Genomic DNA, 15,652 nt, shown 5'->3' on the forward strand with positions numbered 1-15,652 from the left:
GCTTCCCTATTTTGGTTCAGGTTTTTGACATGGTCTAATATGTTGTGTGGTATGACCTCAACTTCAAAAATGTACAAGTGAAGGAGGATATACTGTTTGTTTTTTTCACATGACAGCATGTGTTACTTGTCCCTGTCCTCTGTCTGTGGGAACTACTATAACACATAACTTTATTTAGGGTCAGGTAAGGTGTTTGGTTCAGTTTTGTTAAAGATCAAGATTTTGGTAACAAAAAATTAAAAAAATCTATCTTTTCATCTGCAGTTGTAGGACATTACTCATTTAGCCTGTGTTTGGGTAATGGACACCCAAGCCTAGTCATACTGGTCTGTAGGGAAGTCTACATTTAAAAAAAACAGAAAAAAAGAAAAGGAAATATCTATGGTTATCAATATATAATGTATTATAACATATAATATATGTTTTTAAGCTTGTAAATATGTAAATATTTGCACACTGTTATTATCAGGCTGTACATGATTTTTACAAACCTCCAGCTGGCTACGGAAACTTTACAAAGTTTATGTCATTTATTGTTTTTTACTGTGCCGCAATATTACACAATGAAATTATTACATTTCTACCTGTCTGTTCCAGGGCTGCAGAGAAGTGACCTGTGGCCTGAGTAGGCTTTCTGTGGTTATATAATTGATACAGGTGCACTTCGATCTGCTGAGTGTTGCATTAGCTGTGCTGGAAAAGATAAAGCAAGATAAAACTGGAAGGACCCTGCCACAGATGACCCATGGTTTTAGTCCCAGACCAGGCCTGCCCACAATATGTTAACTAATATTTCAGAGAAGTGTTTACTTGCACCATTTAGAAGACACTTTTTTACTAAATGTGAATTCTGCCTAAGTTCTGTTGTAAAATTAGTTCATCATTAGGTTTTCTGTGACAGACAATTGAAGTGTGGATGAATTATTAAAGCTGCTTCTTCTGAAATATTTGAAAATGTTTTCAGTTTTTTGTTTCTGTTTGTTTATTTAGATAATTGAAAGACTGTCTTCAGTTTTGTTCTGCACTATAAAATAGTAAAACATACGGTGGCCCTGAGAGGCCAAACGGACTGCAACTTCAGAAAACACTTGCAAAAAGAAAAATGCTGCAAAAAGAAAAATGCTGCAAAAAGAAAAACACTGCAAAAAGAAAAATGCTGCAAAAAGAAAAACACTGCAAAAAGAAAAATGCTGCAAAAAGAAAAAACACTTGCAAAAAGAAAAATGCTGCAAAAAGAGAAATGCTGCAAAAAGAAAAAACACTTGCAAAAAGAAAAATGCTGCAAAAAGAGAAATGCTGCAAAAAGAAAAATGCTGCAAAAAGAGAAATGCTGCAAAAAGAAAAACACTTGCAAAAAGAGAAATGCTGCAAAAAGAAAAACACTTGCAAAAAGAAAAATGCTGCAAAAAGAAAAACACTTGCAAAAAGAGAAATGCTGCAAAGTGTTTGCAAGTGTTTTTCTTTTTGCAGCATTTTTCTTTTTGCAAGTGTTTTTCTTTTTGCAGCATTTTTCTTTTTGCAAGTGTTTTTCTTTTTGCAGCATTTTTCTTTTTGCAAGTGTTTTTCTTTTTGCAGCATTTTTCTTTTTGCAGCATTTTTCTTTTTGCAGCATTTCTCTTTTTGCAAGTGTTTTTCTTTTTGCAGCATTTTTCTTTTTGCAAGTGTTTTCTGAAGTTGCAGTCCGTTTGGCCTCTCAGGGCCACCGTAAAAACAACTAAAGGAATAAAATATTTAATATGTTGTTATTTTCACATTTTTTTTCCTGCAGTATTTTTTGTCTTTACACTTCATTTATTCCTATAATGATTATTAGAACAAAAGTATTAGTTCAAATAGGTATTATTATTATTATTATTATTATTATTATTATTATTATTATTACATACAGTTATTATTTATTTAATTTTTTTTTTGTGTGTGTGTGTGTGTTTTTGTTCCTGGAATTTTTGTCCCAGAATACAAATTAACCGAAGTATATTTCACCATTAATTCTATATTTTGCTCCCAGTGGCCTTGGCTAAATCATATATTCTTAGTAGTCCGTCTGATTTATGAGCAGAAAACGAGGCACCAAATACAGCCTAAAACAAGTTTGAACATGTACAGCTGAGCTGCAGAGCTGGCTCCTTGTCATTACATAGAGTGGCAATATTTTCCCTACAGAATGATTTTCAGGCACTCCTGCTATGTGGTGTGCCTTATTGTCAAACGGACCTGACGTAGATCCAGACAACAACACAACGCACTTCTGATCATAACCGCAAAGAGTTCAGCTCGGTCCAGACTAAGTGTTCGGTTCCTGCTAGGCGTGGGGGAAATCCAGGCTCCTGACCGCCAACATTTAGCGCAAAGCTCCTGGATGTTTTTGTTCGTCCTTCCCCTGGCGTTAGTAGGCGGATCTGTGGCGCACTTTTAAAAACGCGTGACCTCGATCTGTGAGCTTGTGTGTGAGTTAAACATGTCGACCAGCGGAGACTTTGATTGCATAGTGATCGGGGCAGGCGTCCAGGGCTCCTTTACGGCCTATCAGCTGGCAAAAAAGAACAAGAAGACTCTGCTGTTGGAGCAGGTGCGTCATGAACCATCGCATTTTGATCAGGTTTCTCTATGTTCCACTGTAACAGTACTCCATTACAGTTTACTTATAATTGACTACAAGTTCATAGAATGCATAGAAAATGTCACGAAAGAAGAAAGTATGAAAGAGTAGTTAGGAAAATACCATCAAAATTAAAACTACTTAATTCACGAGTATGATAGGCAGTGAAGTTTAGTGTACTTTTTATTTTTCCTTAAACAAAACAATATACAGATACGTGAAACAATAAGCAGATAAGTCACATACAGCACAGACAAAGGCGAGCAAAACAAGTAGAGTCCTTGTATTTGAAATGAAATATTTGTGTCTGTGCATCGACTTAAGTCTCATATTAGAAGGTAGAGCCACGAGGGGTATAGAAATTAAAAATAAATACATGAGTAAAGAAAAACAATCTTATTACAGAACATTACCACAGTCCTTGAGGTGGTGGTGGTCCTGGTCTTCCTAGCGTAGACGTTTGAACTCTGATGTAGTGACGGTATCAGAGTTTCTCAGGTTGGGTGAACATTATGCATTTCATAGTTTAAAAACCTTATTCTTCATTCCTGATTCATTTTATTCCCTTTTCGGAGTCGTTTCCAGACGTCTTAAAGGAGGAAGCTCACCCGGAGGGTTTAGCCAATTTAAAGAAAAAAAAAGAAGCTCCCAAACCCTGAGGAGGGGAGCCATTTAGAAGCTGACACACTTGTGAACCTGGTTGTGTTGAAGGAGTTAATCATGGAAACTGTATTGTACGGAAGCGTAGAGCTGCCACCCAGGCAAAAGAAAAATACAAGTGTATCACGTTATAACGTGAAAAGTTTATTGTTCTAACAAGATACTTTTCCTGTTTGTACAATATACTATCACGTTCGTACAATATAATTATCACGTTCGTACAATATAAATATTATATTGTACGAACGTGATAATTATGTATATTGTAATAACGTGATATTATGTTGTTCAAACATGATAGTATATTGTACAAACAGGAAAAGTATCTTGTTAGAACAATAAACTTTTCACGTTATAACGTGATACACTTGTATTTTTCTTTTGCCTGGGTGGCAGCTCTACTCTTCCGTAGTACTGTATTTTAACTCTGACTTTATAATTTTTATCAAGCTGCTGGTTATTACTTCTATAAATTCCACTGTAGAGGAAACTTGCCTTAGGCAAAAATTGTTGTGATTTGACGACATAAATAATATTTTATCAAATTGAATTGAACTGAGTAGACAGGCCTTAAAACTCTGCCTCCCATTCTACTTTTGAAAACTCTTGGAATCACCAGTAAGCCTGCAGTCTGAGAGCAAAGTGCTCTGTTGGGATAAAAAGTTACTATAAGGTCATTAAAATATGACGCGGTCTGATTATTTAAGATTCTGTATGTAAGAAGAAGGATTTTAAATTCAGTTCTGAATTGAACAGGGAGGCAATGAGTAGACGCTAATATGGGAGAAATGTGCTCTCTCTTTCTGGTCCCAAGAAAAAAAAAGAGACTTTTTTTATAGCAATGATGTCAATTAAAATTTATGCAGTGTTTTGTAATACTATTGCCTAAAGGAAGTATGTGTAAACTGTACTTTTTCCTACCACATAACTCTTTGGAACTTTGTGACTACTTTTGTGTACGAGGAAGACTCCCCACAAAACCACTGCAGCGAAGTTCCTATTTCACAGCAGTGTCATATCTGCAGTGGAATATTGTGGTCAGTGGTACTGAATAATGCATTAAGGTCTAGCAGGACAAGCACAGAGATGAGTCCACTGTCCACAAAAAATATCATTCATAACCTTTGTCAATAGAAAATTGTACTGAATAGTCAGTATAAGCTTTTAGTGATATAAGTTTATTGATGATAGAATACTGCATGATGACCTTTTCCTTGTTTAGAACTGATTGTTCTTTATGAAACGTGTTCTGATATTTGTATCTGAATCTTTCTACAGCGATAGTAAGAAGTTGAACAAGCAGTTCTGACCTTGCACACACACACATACACACACACACAATCACATACGCACATGCTCATGTCACTGAACAAATGTATTCATTTCTCTTGTATAAATAAAGAACGCAGACGGTGACAGAGCACAAGTCCGTGAGTGTCTCTTACGTGTAGGAGAGCTCTGTCACTTGTCCTCGCGAGTAAAGACAACTGCAGTGTTTGTGTTTTCTAACTCAAGTGTCTCAGCTGAAGAATTGCGGGGTGATTTTAAGAAATCCCCTGTCAACCTTCACTAGTGCTGTTTTTTTCTGAATCTTGATTGAAACTCTTAAAAAACAACATTACTTTACAAATGATCAGTAAACTGTTTTTGAGGTAAAGGGAAGGTTAGAAATGAGCCTGTAATTAGCTAAGGATCAAACAATGGCTTTATGAATAATGGTTTATTTGCCACTGCCTTAAAAGCCTGTGGTACGTCCTCTTTAAAATTGAAGAATTAATTCATGGTGGACTTCGGGCAGTCTTGGCAGTAATGGGGTCTAAAAGGCACATTGATGGTTTAGAGGAAGAAATTATTGAAGTTAACTTAGAAAGATTGATAGTAGAGACATATCTAATATCAGCAGTTATTGGAGCTGGCCTACTTATTGATACATCTGTGGGACAGTTAAAGAAATATTTGGTTCAACACTCTTTGTCAGCCTGGCTAGAATTCTCAAAAGAAACCTTGTGCCTGTTTTCCTCAATGAATTAAAAAAGTAAAGTGTCCTGGCTTTACAGAGGTGGGTTTTAGGCGGTGCTGCCCCGGGTGATGAGCAGCAATGGGATCTGTGCTTTCTCCAGGAAAAGGAGGACTGGAGTGCAGAAGCAGCAGGTGCCTCTGACAAACCCCAATCGAGTAGTCTGGCGTTGTTAAAGCGGCCTAGGCAGAGACCATTTTCCCCTGGATTGGGATACAGGTGGCAGTGGTGGAGGAGAATAGACCGTTGAAGAGGCTAGAGAGTGAGTGGAGAGTAGAGAGGCTGGTGTGAAGCAGAGATCGGTCACTCTTATCACCAGAGGATTGGGCAGGGAAATGGTAGTTGCTGCAGGGGATCAGTATCTTTGAAGTCCTCCAATAGCCAAGTGAGTCCCATAATGTTGAGATTCGTTGTCTGGAGTGCGTCGCTGTCAATCCCTCACCATTGACTGTGTCCATGTTACTGGTCGTGTCCTTCTGTGATGATTGTGGAGAATTTGGACCCAAAATGCAGACTTCAAGACAGATTTCAATAAATGAAAAAAGAAGCTTTAGTTACGTAAGGCAGCAAGTCCAGAAGTAGTCAAAAGTAGTCCTAAACAGGCAGTGTTGGGAAGGTTACTTTTAAAATGTATTCCATTACAGGATACAGAATACATGTCCCAAAATGTATTCTGTAACGTATTCCGTTACGTTACTCAATGAGAGTAACGTATTCTGAATACTTTGGATTACTTAATATATTATCATGCTGTTTACAACTACATGAATGTACTATTGCTGTGATTTATTACTGTTACTGAAGGTCCGCGGCTCCGAACCGTAGTAAAGGGACCTCTGGCTAATACGGTGGGTTCTGGCTCGTAGCCGAAAACTAGCTTTACTTTGTTGTCTGGGTCACTTTGCTAGCAGAGACAGAGAGAGGCGTTGAAAGGCTGCTCCAACTGAACTTATTGTTTTTGGAGGAAAACACGAACACAGTGTACAGTCGAGTCTTAATAGCTTACTTACAACTGGGCTCGTCAGGCTCTCTTCTTGGCTGCAGTGGTTATTATTATATTTACATGCTTCCAGCTCCCGTTTCTGCTCGATGACAGCTTGTACTTTTTTTTCTCCCTCCCTCGCTCACAGACACATAACGTGTATGGCAGTCCATTCTCCCTGCAGCACGGACTACACTGCCCATGATGCTACATACACTATTAGCTTAGCATAACAACAACAAAAAGGCCTCTCTCACCCAGGAAACACGCAGAGAGAGAACGTTGCCCTGTAACCATGGCAACCGTAACGCTGCCGCCTGGAACAACAGAACGTAGCTGTCAAACAAAACCCAAACAGTCCTGACCCGCCACAATATGAAACAGGGAAGTACCGCCGTGTAATCCATTTATTTCAACAAAGTAACTGTATTCTAAATACCACCTTTTTAAACGGTAACTGTAACGGAATACAGTTACTCATATTTTGTATTTTAAATACGTAACGGCGGTACATGTATTCCGTTACTCCCCAACACTGTAAACAGGTAACACGTGAGGAACACACTCAAACAGTACAACGTAACAAAGATCTGAAGACAGCTAAGGGTTAATTTCAAAGGTATTCACACTTCCCCTTCTATATACTTTTTGACTGGGTCTGGTTTTCCTCAGCTGGCCTTGTTGTCTTTAGTTTATACAAAAATGTACAGTAAATGAGTCATAATGATATTTGCAGACTGTCACGAGACTGCAGTTTTGTGTACTTTTGAGCATTTTCTTACTTCAATGCAGAAGTAATTTAACCAGTTGTTTTCATGCTTATATTTTCCAGTTTGTACTGCCCCACAGCCGAGGGAGTTCCCATGGCCAGACCCGCATCATCCGCAAGGCCTACGAGCAGAACTTCTACACCCACATGATGGAGGAGTGCTATGAACTGTGGGCTCAGCTGGAGAGGGAGGCAGGAGTGAAATTGTACAGGTAAGGAGTCAGCAGAAGAACAGAGAGAAAACCCAGAACAAGGAGATTTGTTACGCTCAAGGTGTTATGTACGCACAAGAGCAACAACTCAATCTACAGGAGCTATAAATGCATGACTTTCTCATTACCCCACCTCCTGTAGCTCAGGTGGTAGAGCAGGTCATCTACTGATCGGAAGGTTGGTGGTTCGATTCCTGGCTTCCCCTAGTCTGCATGCCAAATATCCTTGGGCAAAATACTAAACCCAAATTGCTCTCCGATGCATCCATCGGAGTATGAATGTGTGTGAATGTCAGCTATAAAGCACTTAGAAAGATGTGCTTGTGTGAATGGGTGAATGCACAAGTTGTGTAAAGCGCTTTGAGTGCTCAGATGAGTAGAAAAGCGCTATATAAGAACCGGTCCATTTACCATTACATCACTGAATCGGCTGTTGACAGCTCCTATGCTTTCGAATGTGGTGTAAATAACCTCATTAATATTTTGTAAAGTAGTTTGTAAAGTTATGAGTGACTATTATATTGTTGGAGTGGCTGTGGCTTTTATTTTGAAAGTCACAGAGCGACATGGTGCCGTAAATCAAGTGGCGTAAACCATACAGCAAACCAGATAGAAGCGCGAGTTTTAATGCACAGAGAGAAGGTGTGCTCTGTGGTTAATGGATGGGAATGGGAAAAAGAACGGCTATTAAGGTGCAACACTGAGTTGAAAGCAGTTTCTTAACACCTGGTTGATGAGGGAACAAGCTCTTACATGTGGAACGGTGCCTTTTTGTCTTTTTCCTTTTTGTCTTTTTCTTTTCTTTTCTTTTTTTTTTAAACTTTCGGAGCCTCATTTCATTCACAGAGTGAGGAGGAATTAGTTTGTTTATAAACATGACAGTGGCGTAAATCAGCACTTTCACTTTCCTGATCATATTCCTTTAAACTGTCCCATTTTGTCTCAGTGCCAGTAATTTTAATAGCACATTGTTTCATTATTTGTGTCTCAAAATAAGAGTTTGTTGTACCAGAACACACTCACATTATGTTCCTTAGAAATACTGTGAATTTCCTGGTCCACAGCTTATGACTGATGGGTCTGCAAGTAAAGGCCACCTGTGCCCTTGAGCTGTTAAAAAAATGACTGCATCACAATGAGAAATGTTCGAGCCAGGCTGGTTTGAGCAGCTGCTTCTAGAATATAAGCCATTAAAAAAGAGCAAGAGCTAAGGTAAAATCTACCCTCTGGACTATCTTCCTTTCCCTGTCATGTATATGACAGTGTGTTAGCACATCCATCAGCTGAAGCTGTACCACGCGTCACCTGTTATGTCAGGTCAGGTCAGATGACGTATCACATTTATGAGTCTACATGATTTTTTTTTGCTTTCTCTGTCACACATTTGCAAGCACACAACCACACACATTACATTGTGTGATGAACGGCTAAGCTGTGGTTGCAAGTGACTTATGGCTGCTGACAGATTTGGAATGGCTTTGTGAAAGTGGTGCTGGCGCGGGGTGGGTCAGTTATCTTTCAGACAGATCACTGAATCAGACCCTCGCACTATAGGAGAGGGTCTGATTCAGCCACTAGTAACGATGTCACAGGTGATATTAATGGGTCCATTTATTACTTGGTTTCATAGTTTTGTTCACCATCTGTAATTAATGCATCAAAGAACTGATGGTATATGAAAACTTAATATTCTGCGGGTAAGGTCCTTAACGTTTCGATTTTTAGTGAACTTGAGTTTACTGGCTGAGTCCATCTCTCGTTAAACTGTTCAGTATCTTTGTAACCGTAGTCACGGCATGTAACACTTTTCGTGCTTGTATTTATAAAAACTGAATATTGAGTTTTGTCTTCACAAAGTTGACACTGCAGAGCAACTTTCCAGAGTGTGAATACTGGATGCGATGCAGCTGTACTGCCCCAGCCACAGGGACTCCAGGGTGGCATCCACCCGCTGCACATGCTCCGCTGTGGTGTTGCTGTGGATGATGACGTAGATGGCAGCATATGCAGCGTGTGGACGCAGCACCCGGTCCATGAGGCACTGAAAAGTGGCGGGTGCTCCAAACAACCTAAACGGAAGTCAAACCGTGATACCTTGTTCACCTTGCAGTAGTTGACACAGAAACATATAGAACCATCTTTCTACAACACAAGAACTATGGAGCTACACTACGCACTGTTACTATTACTTATTTTCAGCCAAATTCTGTATGAACAATTTGTCTTTTATGCTCAGGTAACCAATAAGGCTGTGAATGCACTAGAGGTGGGAATCACCATACAACTCACGATACGATATTATTGCAATTTTTTAAAATGTTTTGCGATATTCAGATTCTGTACATAAAGGTAAACTTTATCAATATTCATTTTATCTAATATCAAAGTCTCACACTCAGTCTTTCTCTCATTTCAGTTTGATTGTTGACAAACTGAACGGTTTGTATTACAGTCTAGTCCAACTTAACTGAATCAACCATCTGGTACAATTATAGCTATTCTGAACTATGCAGTTTATGAAAACTATGCAGCCCCTTCAGCAACTGAAGAATTTGAAAGTAAATTAAAACAAAATATAATTTTACATTAAATAAAAAAGTTTTAAACTTAATTAAAATAAAACATGTCTTAAATTAAAATAAGTAAACTGTCATGTTTACTGCTGCTAAAAAAAAGTTAAACACATTTGGACAGTGAAGGAATGTCAGGATTCTTGCTCAGAAAAAGGATCAACATGCTCTGAAGTCAGAGCACAAAAACCTTTTTGTAACAAAATATCGATTTCTGCTGTCCCTGTATCCATACATTATTAGCAAACAAAATATCACCATACTACACAGTATCGATTTTTTCCCCCACCCCTAGAATGCACTGTCACAACTAGGGACGTTTCAAAATGTATCTCTATGAAAGTGGTGTGAACGAGCAGGGGAGAGAACACCTCAGCGCTGTTGCAATGCAGCAATATCTGCTCTCTATTGTGAGATAGTTATCATAATTGAGGGAGGTGGGGATGGTTGAATTTTTTCCTTAACTAGAAATGTGGTTTCAGCCTCTCTCTATGCTTTTAGGAAGGTGATATACCTGTGTGGCTCCACCCGTGTCTGACCCCCACCACTTCAAAGTCACTGTGTGACCGTTAAGGGTCCTCACCACTTGGCAAGTAACCTAGAGCTGAATGAAGGGTGGAATATGAGTACTTGGGTTTTTTAATTTATGGAAAATGCCAATTGAGCTCCACAGTGGCAGGCAGTGAACACAGGGCCCATTCAAGGACGTAGAGCTCTCATAACCCTCAGAATATTCACATTACTGGTTTGTTGAAGGTCGTTTTGTTGGGCTCCGCCATCGCTCATCCCATTCCTCCTTGCATAAAGGAGCAGACACCAGACCTACTGATGGGTGAAGCACCTTCTAGGGCCTAGTCAAGATATCCTTCACTAACTACATGCCGGGTCCAGGTTTCACTTTATGTTGCCAGTTACGACACTGATCCTAGCCAAAATCAAAATTATTGAAAAAAAAAAGGTCAGAAAAGATGAGGAAGGAAAAAATGTCAGTTGTCCACCTCCAAAACTCGTCTAGTGTGCCAAAGCAGCTGAAACTGATTAACAATCCTGTCTGTTATTTAACTGACCAGATCAATATCCCAGAAGTTTAATTGACTTGATGCTATACTTAAAGTGGGTTTTTTTTATGTATTTATTTTTTGGAGCAGTGCAGTTTGTAGCTAGCTCTTTATGATACTTTCTTTTCTTTCTTTTTTTTTAATGCCAAAGTTAACATTGCACTCTATTAAAGTCAATTACTAGTTTATTAATTTCTTTTTTTGAAGATTTCTTTTCAAGATGCCGCCTTAAATTTCCCCTAATTTCCACTTTCAGACAAACGGGGCTCATGTTTATGGGGCCAGAGAAGAGTGAAAGTTACCAAAATATTAAGGACACCCTTCAAACAAACAAGATTCCCATGCTCGTCCTGACCCATGACATCTTTAGTCAGCACATTCCCAATGTCAACTTGGCTAAGGGAGACGGAGCACTGGTGGATACAACTGCTGGAGTTCTATTTGCTGACCGCACACTCAAAGCCGTACAGGTACACCACTGATAACATGATACGGACTTGTGCCGTGTGTTGAGCGTGTGAATGCGGATGTTTTGGTTTGTTCTGAAATTTGACAGAATCAAGTCTAAAAAATCCAGTTTAACAAATGAAATATTTTAAATAAAAAAGTAAAAATGATATCATCGTTACTAAAAACAAGTCCAGGCATTCCAAAAATATTTTTAGGACTTTAAATGTGGTTTAACTGCATGCTCAACGACAGTCAGTATGAGGAATCTGTTTTTGTTTTGTCTTTTCATAATAAATTAAACGTACTTGAACCTATTGTCCATTAATCATCATCCACTTTACAAAGTTCCATATACATTTCTTGCATTCGTTGCAGTAGCTCTTACTGTACCATTTAACAGCTATAACAGGAATTTCAAATGTTTTGCTGCTCTCTTCTTTTACAGGGGCAATTTCAGAAATTAGGTGGAGTTATAAGAGACAACGAGAAGGTAACGGACATCAAGCCTGGCCCTGTTGTAAGAGTGTCAACCTCTGTGGGTGTTTATCATGCTAAGAGTTTGGTGATCACCGCTGGACCCTGGGCTAATAAACTGCTGGCCAACACTGGTTTACAGTTGCCACTAGAGGTATTAAAATGTTCAGTATACAATGTGCAATGTTTATATGGCTGTACATGCGTTGCAGTATTTTCAGGGTGAATATAAGAAAGTTATTAGTGTCCTTGTTGCTTTTGAAACTGTTATTTCAAAGAATGGGGCCAAGTGAGCTGCTGTCTTTGGTGCATCAAAAAGCAATAAGATGGAATTTTGACAACTTTGCCCCATTAAATGGAAATTAACTGTGATTTTTAATTAATTTAAGTCACAATAAATAGAAATTTTGGACTCTTAATGTAAATAGAAATTCTATGACATAGATTTCTGTTTCATGTTACAGACTTGAAACAGAAATTCATAAATCTTTTAGAAATAATGTAGTTGCTATGGGATAGCAATTTAACTGCAATATAGACATTGGCACCCTTGATTTTCTATTGGACTATAACCAGAATACAACCAGATCCCTTCTGTGACTCACCTCTTTACTGTGGAGGAGGGGTTTGTGGTCCCAGTGAAACCAGGAGTTATGTCGTTGGACTGCAGATGACACACATGAAGATGGGTGTGATCTCCATTAAAAATGAAAATGTATGCCATGCCTTCTAATGATATTGTCTTGGGGAAGCATCTATATTATAAACAGAATATGGAACTCCATAATTAACCTTAGTGTGTAAAGAGGACTCTCCATTTACATGAATGGAGTCTCCATCCATCCATCCATTCGCTTCTCCTTTTCAGGGTCGCGGGTGGAGCCTATCCCAGCTGTCATAGGGCGAGAGGCAGGGTACACCCTGGACAGGTCGCCAGTCTGTCGCAGGGCTAACACAAAGGGACAGACAACCATTCGCACTCACATTCATTCCTAGTGACAATTTGGATTATCCAATTAACCTATCCCCACAAGCTGCATGTCTTTGGACGGTGGGAGGAAGCCGGAGTACCCAGAGGGAACCCACGCAAACACGGGGAGAACATGCAAACTCCACACAGAAAGACCCCGGCCTGATGTTGGAATTGAACTCAGGACCTTCTTGCTGTGCGGCAACAGTGCTAACCACTGTGCTGCCATGAATGAATGGAGTCTATTAGAGAAATATGATTCACACCACCGCAGCACAATACCACAGCATTCTCTAATTGCTTTAATAAAATATGGTATCAAACCCTGCACTAAGATGTACAGGACAAGCAAAGAGAGGAGTCCACTGTCAAAGGCGCTTATTTGTAACCTTTACTGTTGCTGTTTATATACTGTGTTCAAATAAACCATTCCTCTGCAGGAATCAGATCAGCTATTAGTTTTACAACTACTCTTTCAAGAATTTTTGAGATAAGAGAAAGGTTTGAGATTAGTCTATAATTACCTAAGATCAATTGGAGATAAAAAAAAAAAAAAAAAAAAAAAGTCTATATAAATATAAATGGTATTGAAAGTAGCTCTACGTAATATTACATTTGTGAGATGGTTATGAGTAAGTTTTTCTCTTTTGGTTACAGTTTTATTTGTGAAGTAACTGATGAAGTCTTCTCTAGTGAAGGGAATGGTTGGCTCAACAGAGCTCGACTTTTTGTCAGCCTGGCTACAGTGCTGAAGAGAAACCTGGCGTTGTTCTTATTTTCTTCAATCAGTGATGTGCGTTGGTATACATTTGAGTTATACCAGGGGAATCAAGTACTTCTGATTTGAAGCTTTCATTTTCAGAGAAGTCACAGTGTTCAGAGCTGTACGCAGTGAAGATGTAATACTGTTACCAAGCTAATCGACCTCTGTTGGAGTAGAGTTCTGACAGCTGCTCTGTCTGCTCTATTCATGTGTTAGCACATGGCACTGAAGAAGATAAGTGGCAGAATTATATTCTTAACCTCCTAGGACCTGGCGTCCACATATGTGGACATCACATTTTGGTTTGTCTAGATCAAAATACTAAATTTTGCTCTACAAGGGCCTGATATCCACTCATGAGGACATTATACTGCCTTTGTTTTATGAAAATTTAAAACGAATAGCCACATATGTGCCTCTCATTTTTCTTAGAAACAGAAATCGGGTAAAAAAAAAATCTTGTGCTTTTTTTTTTTTTTTTTTTTGTGAGTGAAACACCCTCAGCCTCTGGCTGACCAGAGGTCAATTACACATGTCACCTGGTGGGAGGCAATTTCTTTCTAAATAACTGAAAAAAAAATCTTGTGATTTTTTTTTTTTTTTAATTTTTTTTTTTTTGGTTTTGACTTGTTTTTTTTGTTTGTGCATTCATTGGGTCCCAATATGCCCAAATATGAAAGAGAAACTGAAAATGCATGCCGTGGAAGAGTTCGGGTCTGAGGAGGTTAAACTTAGTTACAGCACTTTCAGGAAGACGTCTACTGTGATGAAATGTATTGCCCACTACTGTGAAATTCATTACTGTTAATTTAAATGTTATTAGAAATAATCAGACAGGGGTTTTGGTATCTACATGGATGTTAAAATTACCCACAATAATTATTTTATCTGAGTTGAGCAGTAAATCAGATAAAAAGTCAAACAAATCAGAAATTCTGAGTGAGGGCCGGGTGGATGATCAATGACAACAAATAAAATTTTCCAGTTAGGGTGGACAAGGCCTTTGGTTGATTAATAAGCTGGAGTTTGGTGCCACTCCTCAGCCTGTGCTTCGAGGACTCTGACAGTTCGTATGACTCAGTTTAAATATGAGTAAATACCCCTAACATAATCATCCTGCTGTAACCAGGTTTCTGTATTGGGCTGGAAAAGCTTAAGCGGGCAGTGTGGGTGTCTCTGATTAGGCTCTATCGACAGACCGATGGATGGATGGATTTATTTTCCCTGTTGCAGAATTTGTCTGGCTTTTCAAATTAGACAGCAATTATTTGCAGACATTTGTCAATTTGTCAGTGGTTGCAATCAGTCCAAGTCGGACTGCAGTTATTTAGAAAGAAATTGCCTCCCACCAGGTGACATGTGTAATTGCTTTGCGACCTCTGGTCAGCCAGAGGCTGAGGGTGTTTCACTCACAATCTCTAAATGAACATTTGGTTGCAACAGCTATTTGCAATGGGCTATTGAAAGTGACAAAATTCAATACAACCACCAGGTAACTTCCTTTAGGTGCTTGCCATTCTATTTTTACTCTAGTGTGATGGAGTCATAACCGTTCACGTGTCATTTAATGTCAGCTGTAAAATGATGTTCAGAAACGTAAAATTATCTAACAAAATTCAGTGTGTCCTTGGTTCAGTGGTGCTTTATAGGCTCTGTGTTTTTTGCCAAATCATTTTAACTGTGTGCTCGTTTTTAGCTTGGTTGAGTCAGTTTTGCAATGAACTGCAAAACCTGCTAAATCCAAATGTAAATAAGGGCATCAGTCACCAGCAGCAGTGGTGGTTCAGTTGATGAGCTGTGGCCAGGTTTATTAGAAATAATTCTATTGTGGGCAAAACAAAAAAGATTGTAATTAAATTTTGCAAATAATATTTTTTACATGAGCAACCTTTTGCATAAACAGCAAATCTGTGGACTCGGATAAATTCCTTGGTGGGCATATCACAGCTGATGTGAACTAAACCACAAGTACATCCTCTAGAGAAGAAAGCACCATAGCTCCTGTAGCTCTGATGGACTGAGAGGTTTGAATGAAAGATGCTAGAAGATTAAAATGCTGGGAGGAAAAATTATTTCCTGACTGTAGATGCATGTAATCAGTGATGCCTGTGACAAACACACCATATGT

General features: G+C 38.8%; 1 protein-coding gene across 2 annotated transcripts in view; it reads left to right on the plus strand.

Moving 5' to 3' along the window:
• The first annotated feature begins 2,302 nt into the window (after positions 1-2,302).
• The window catches only part of pipox (pipecolic acid oxidase), a 34,874-nt gene continuing 21,524 nt past the window's right edge, over positions 2,303-15,652 (plus strand). The window contains exons 1-4 of one of the 2 annotated variants that reach the window (XM_087841592.1): positions 2,303-2,569; positions 7,091-7,239; positions 11,124-11,337; positions 11,763-11,945. In XM_087841592.1, the coding sequence (XP_087697718.1) occupies positions 2,459-2,569; positions 7,091-7,239; positions 11,124-11,337; positions 11,763-11,945 (657 nt within the window). In that variant the 5' untranslated portion in view covers positions 2,303-2,458. The remainder of the gene's footprint in view (positions 2,570-7,090; positions 7,240-11,123; positions 11,338-11,762; positions 11,946-15,652) is intronic. The other variant, XM_087841587.1, reaches the window with a different exon arrangement.

This window comes from Neolamprologus brichardi, chromosome 1 (assembly GCF_056152115.1).
Source record: "Neolamprologus brichardi isolate AB-2024 chromosome 1, ASM5615211v1, whole genome shotgun sequence".
In the NCBI taxonomy this organism is placed as follows: Eukaryota; Metazoa; Chordata; class Actinopteri; order Cichliformes; family Cichlidae; genus Neolamprologus; species Neolamprologus brichardi.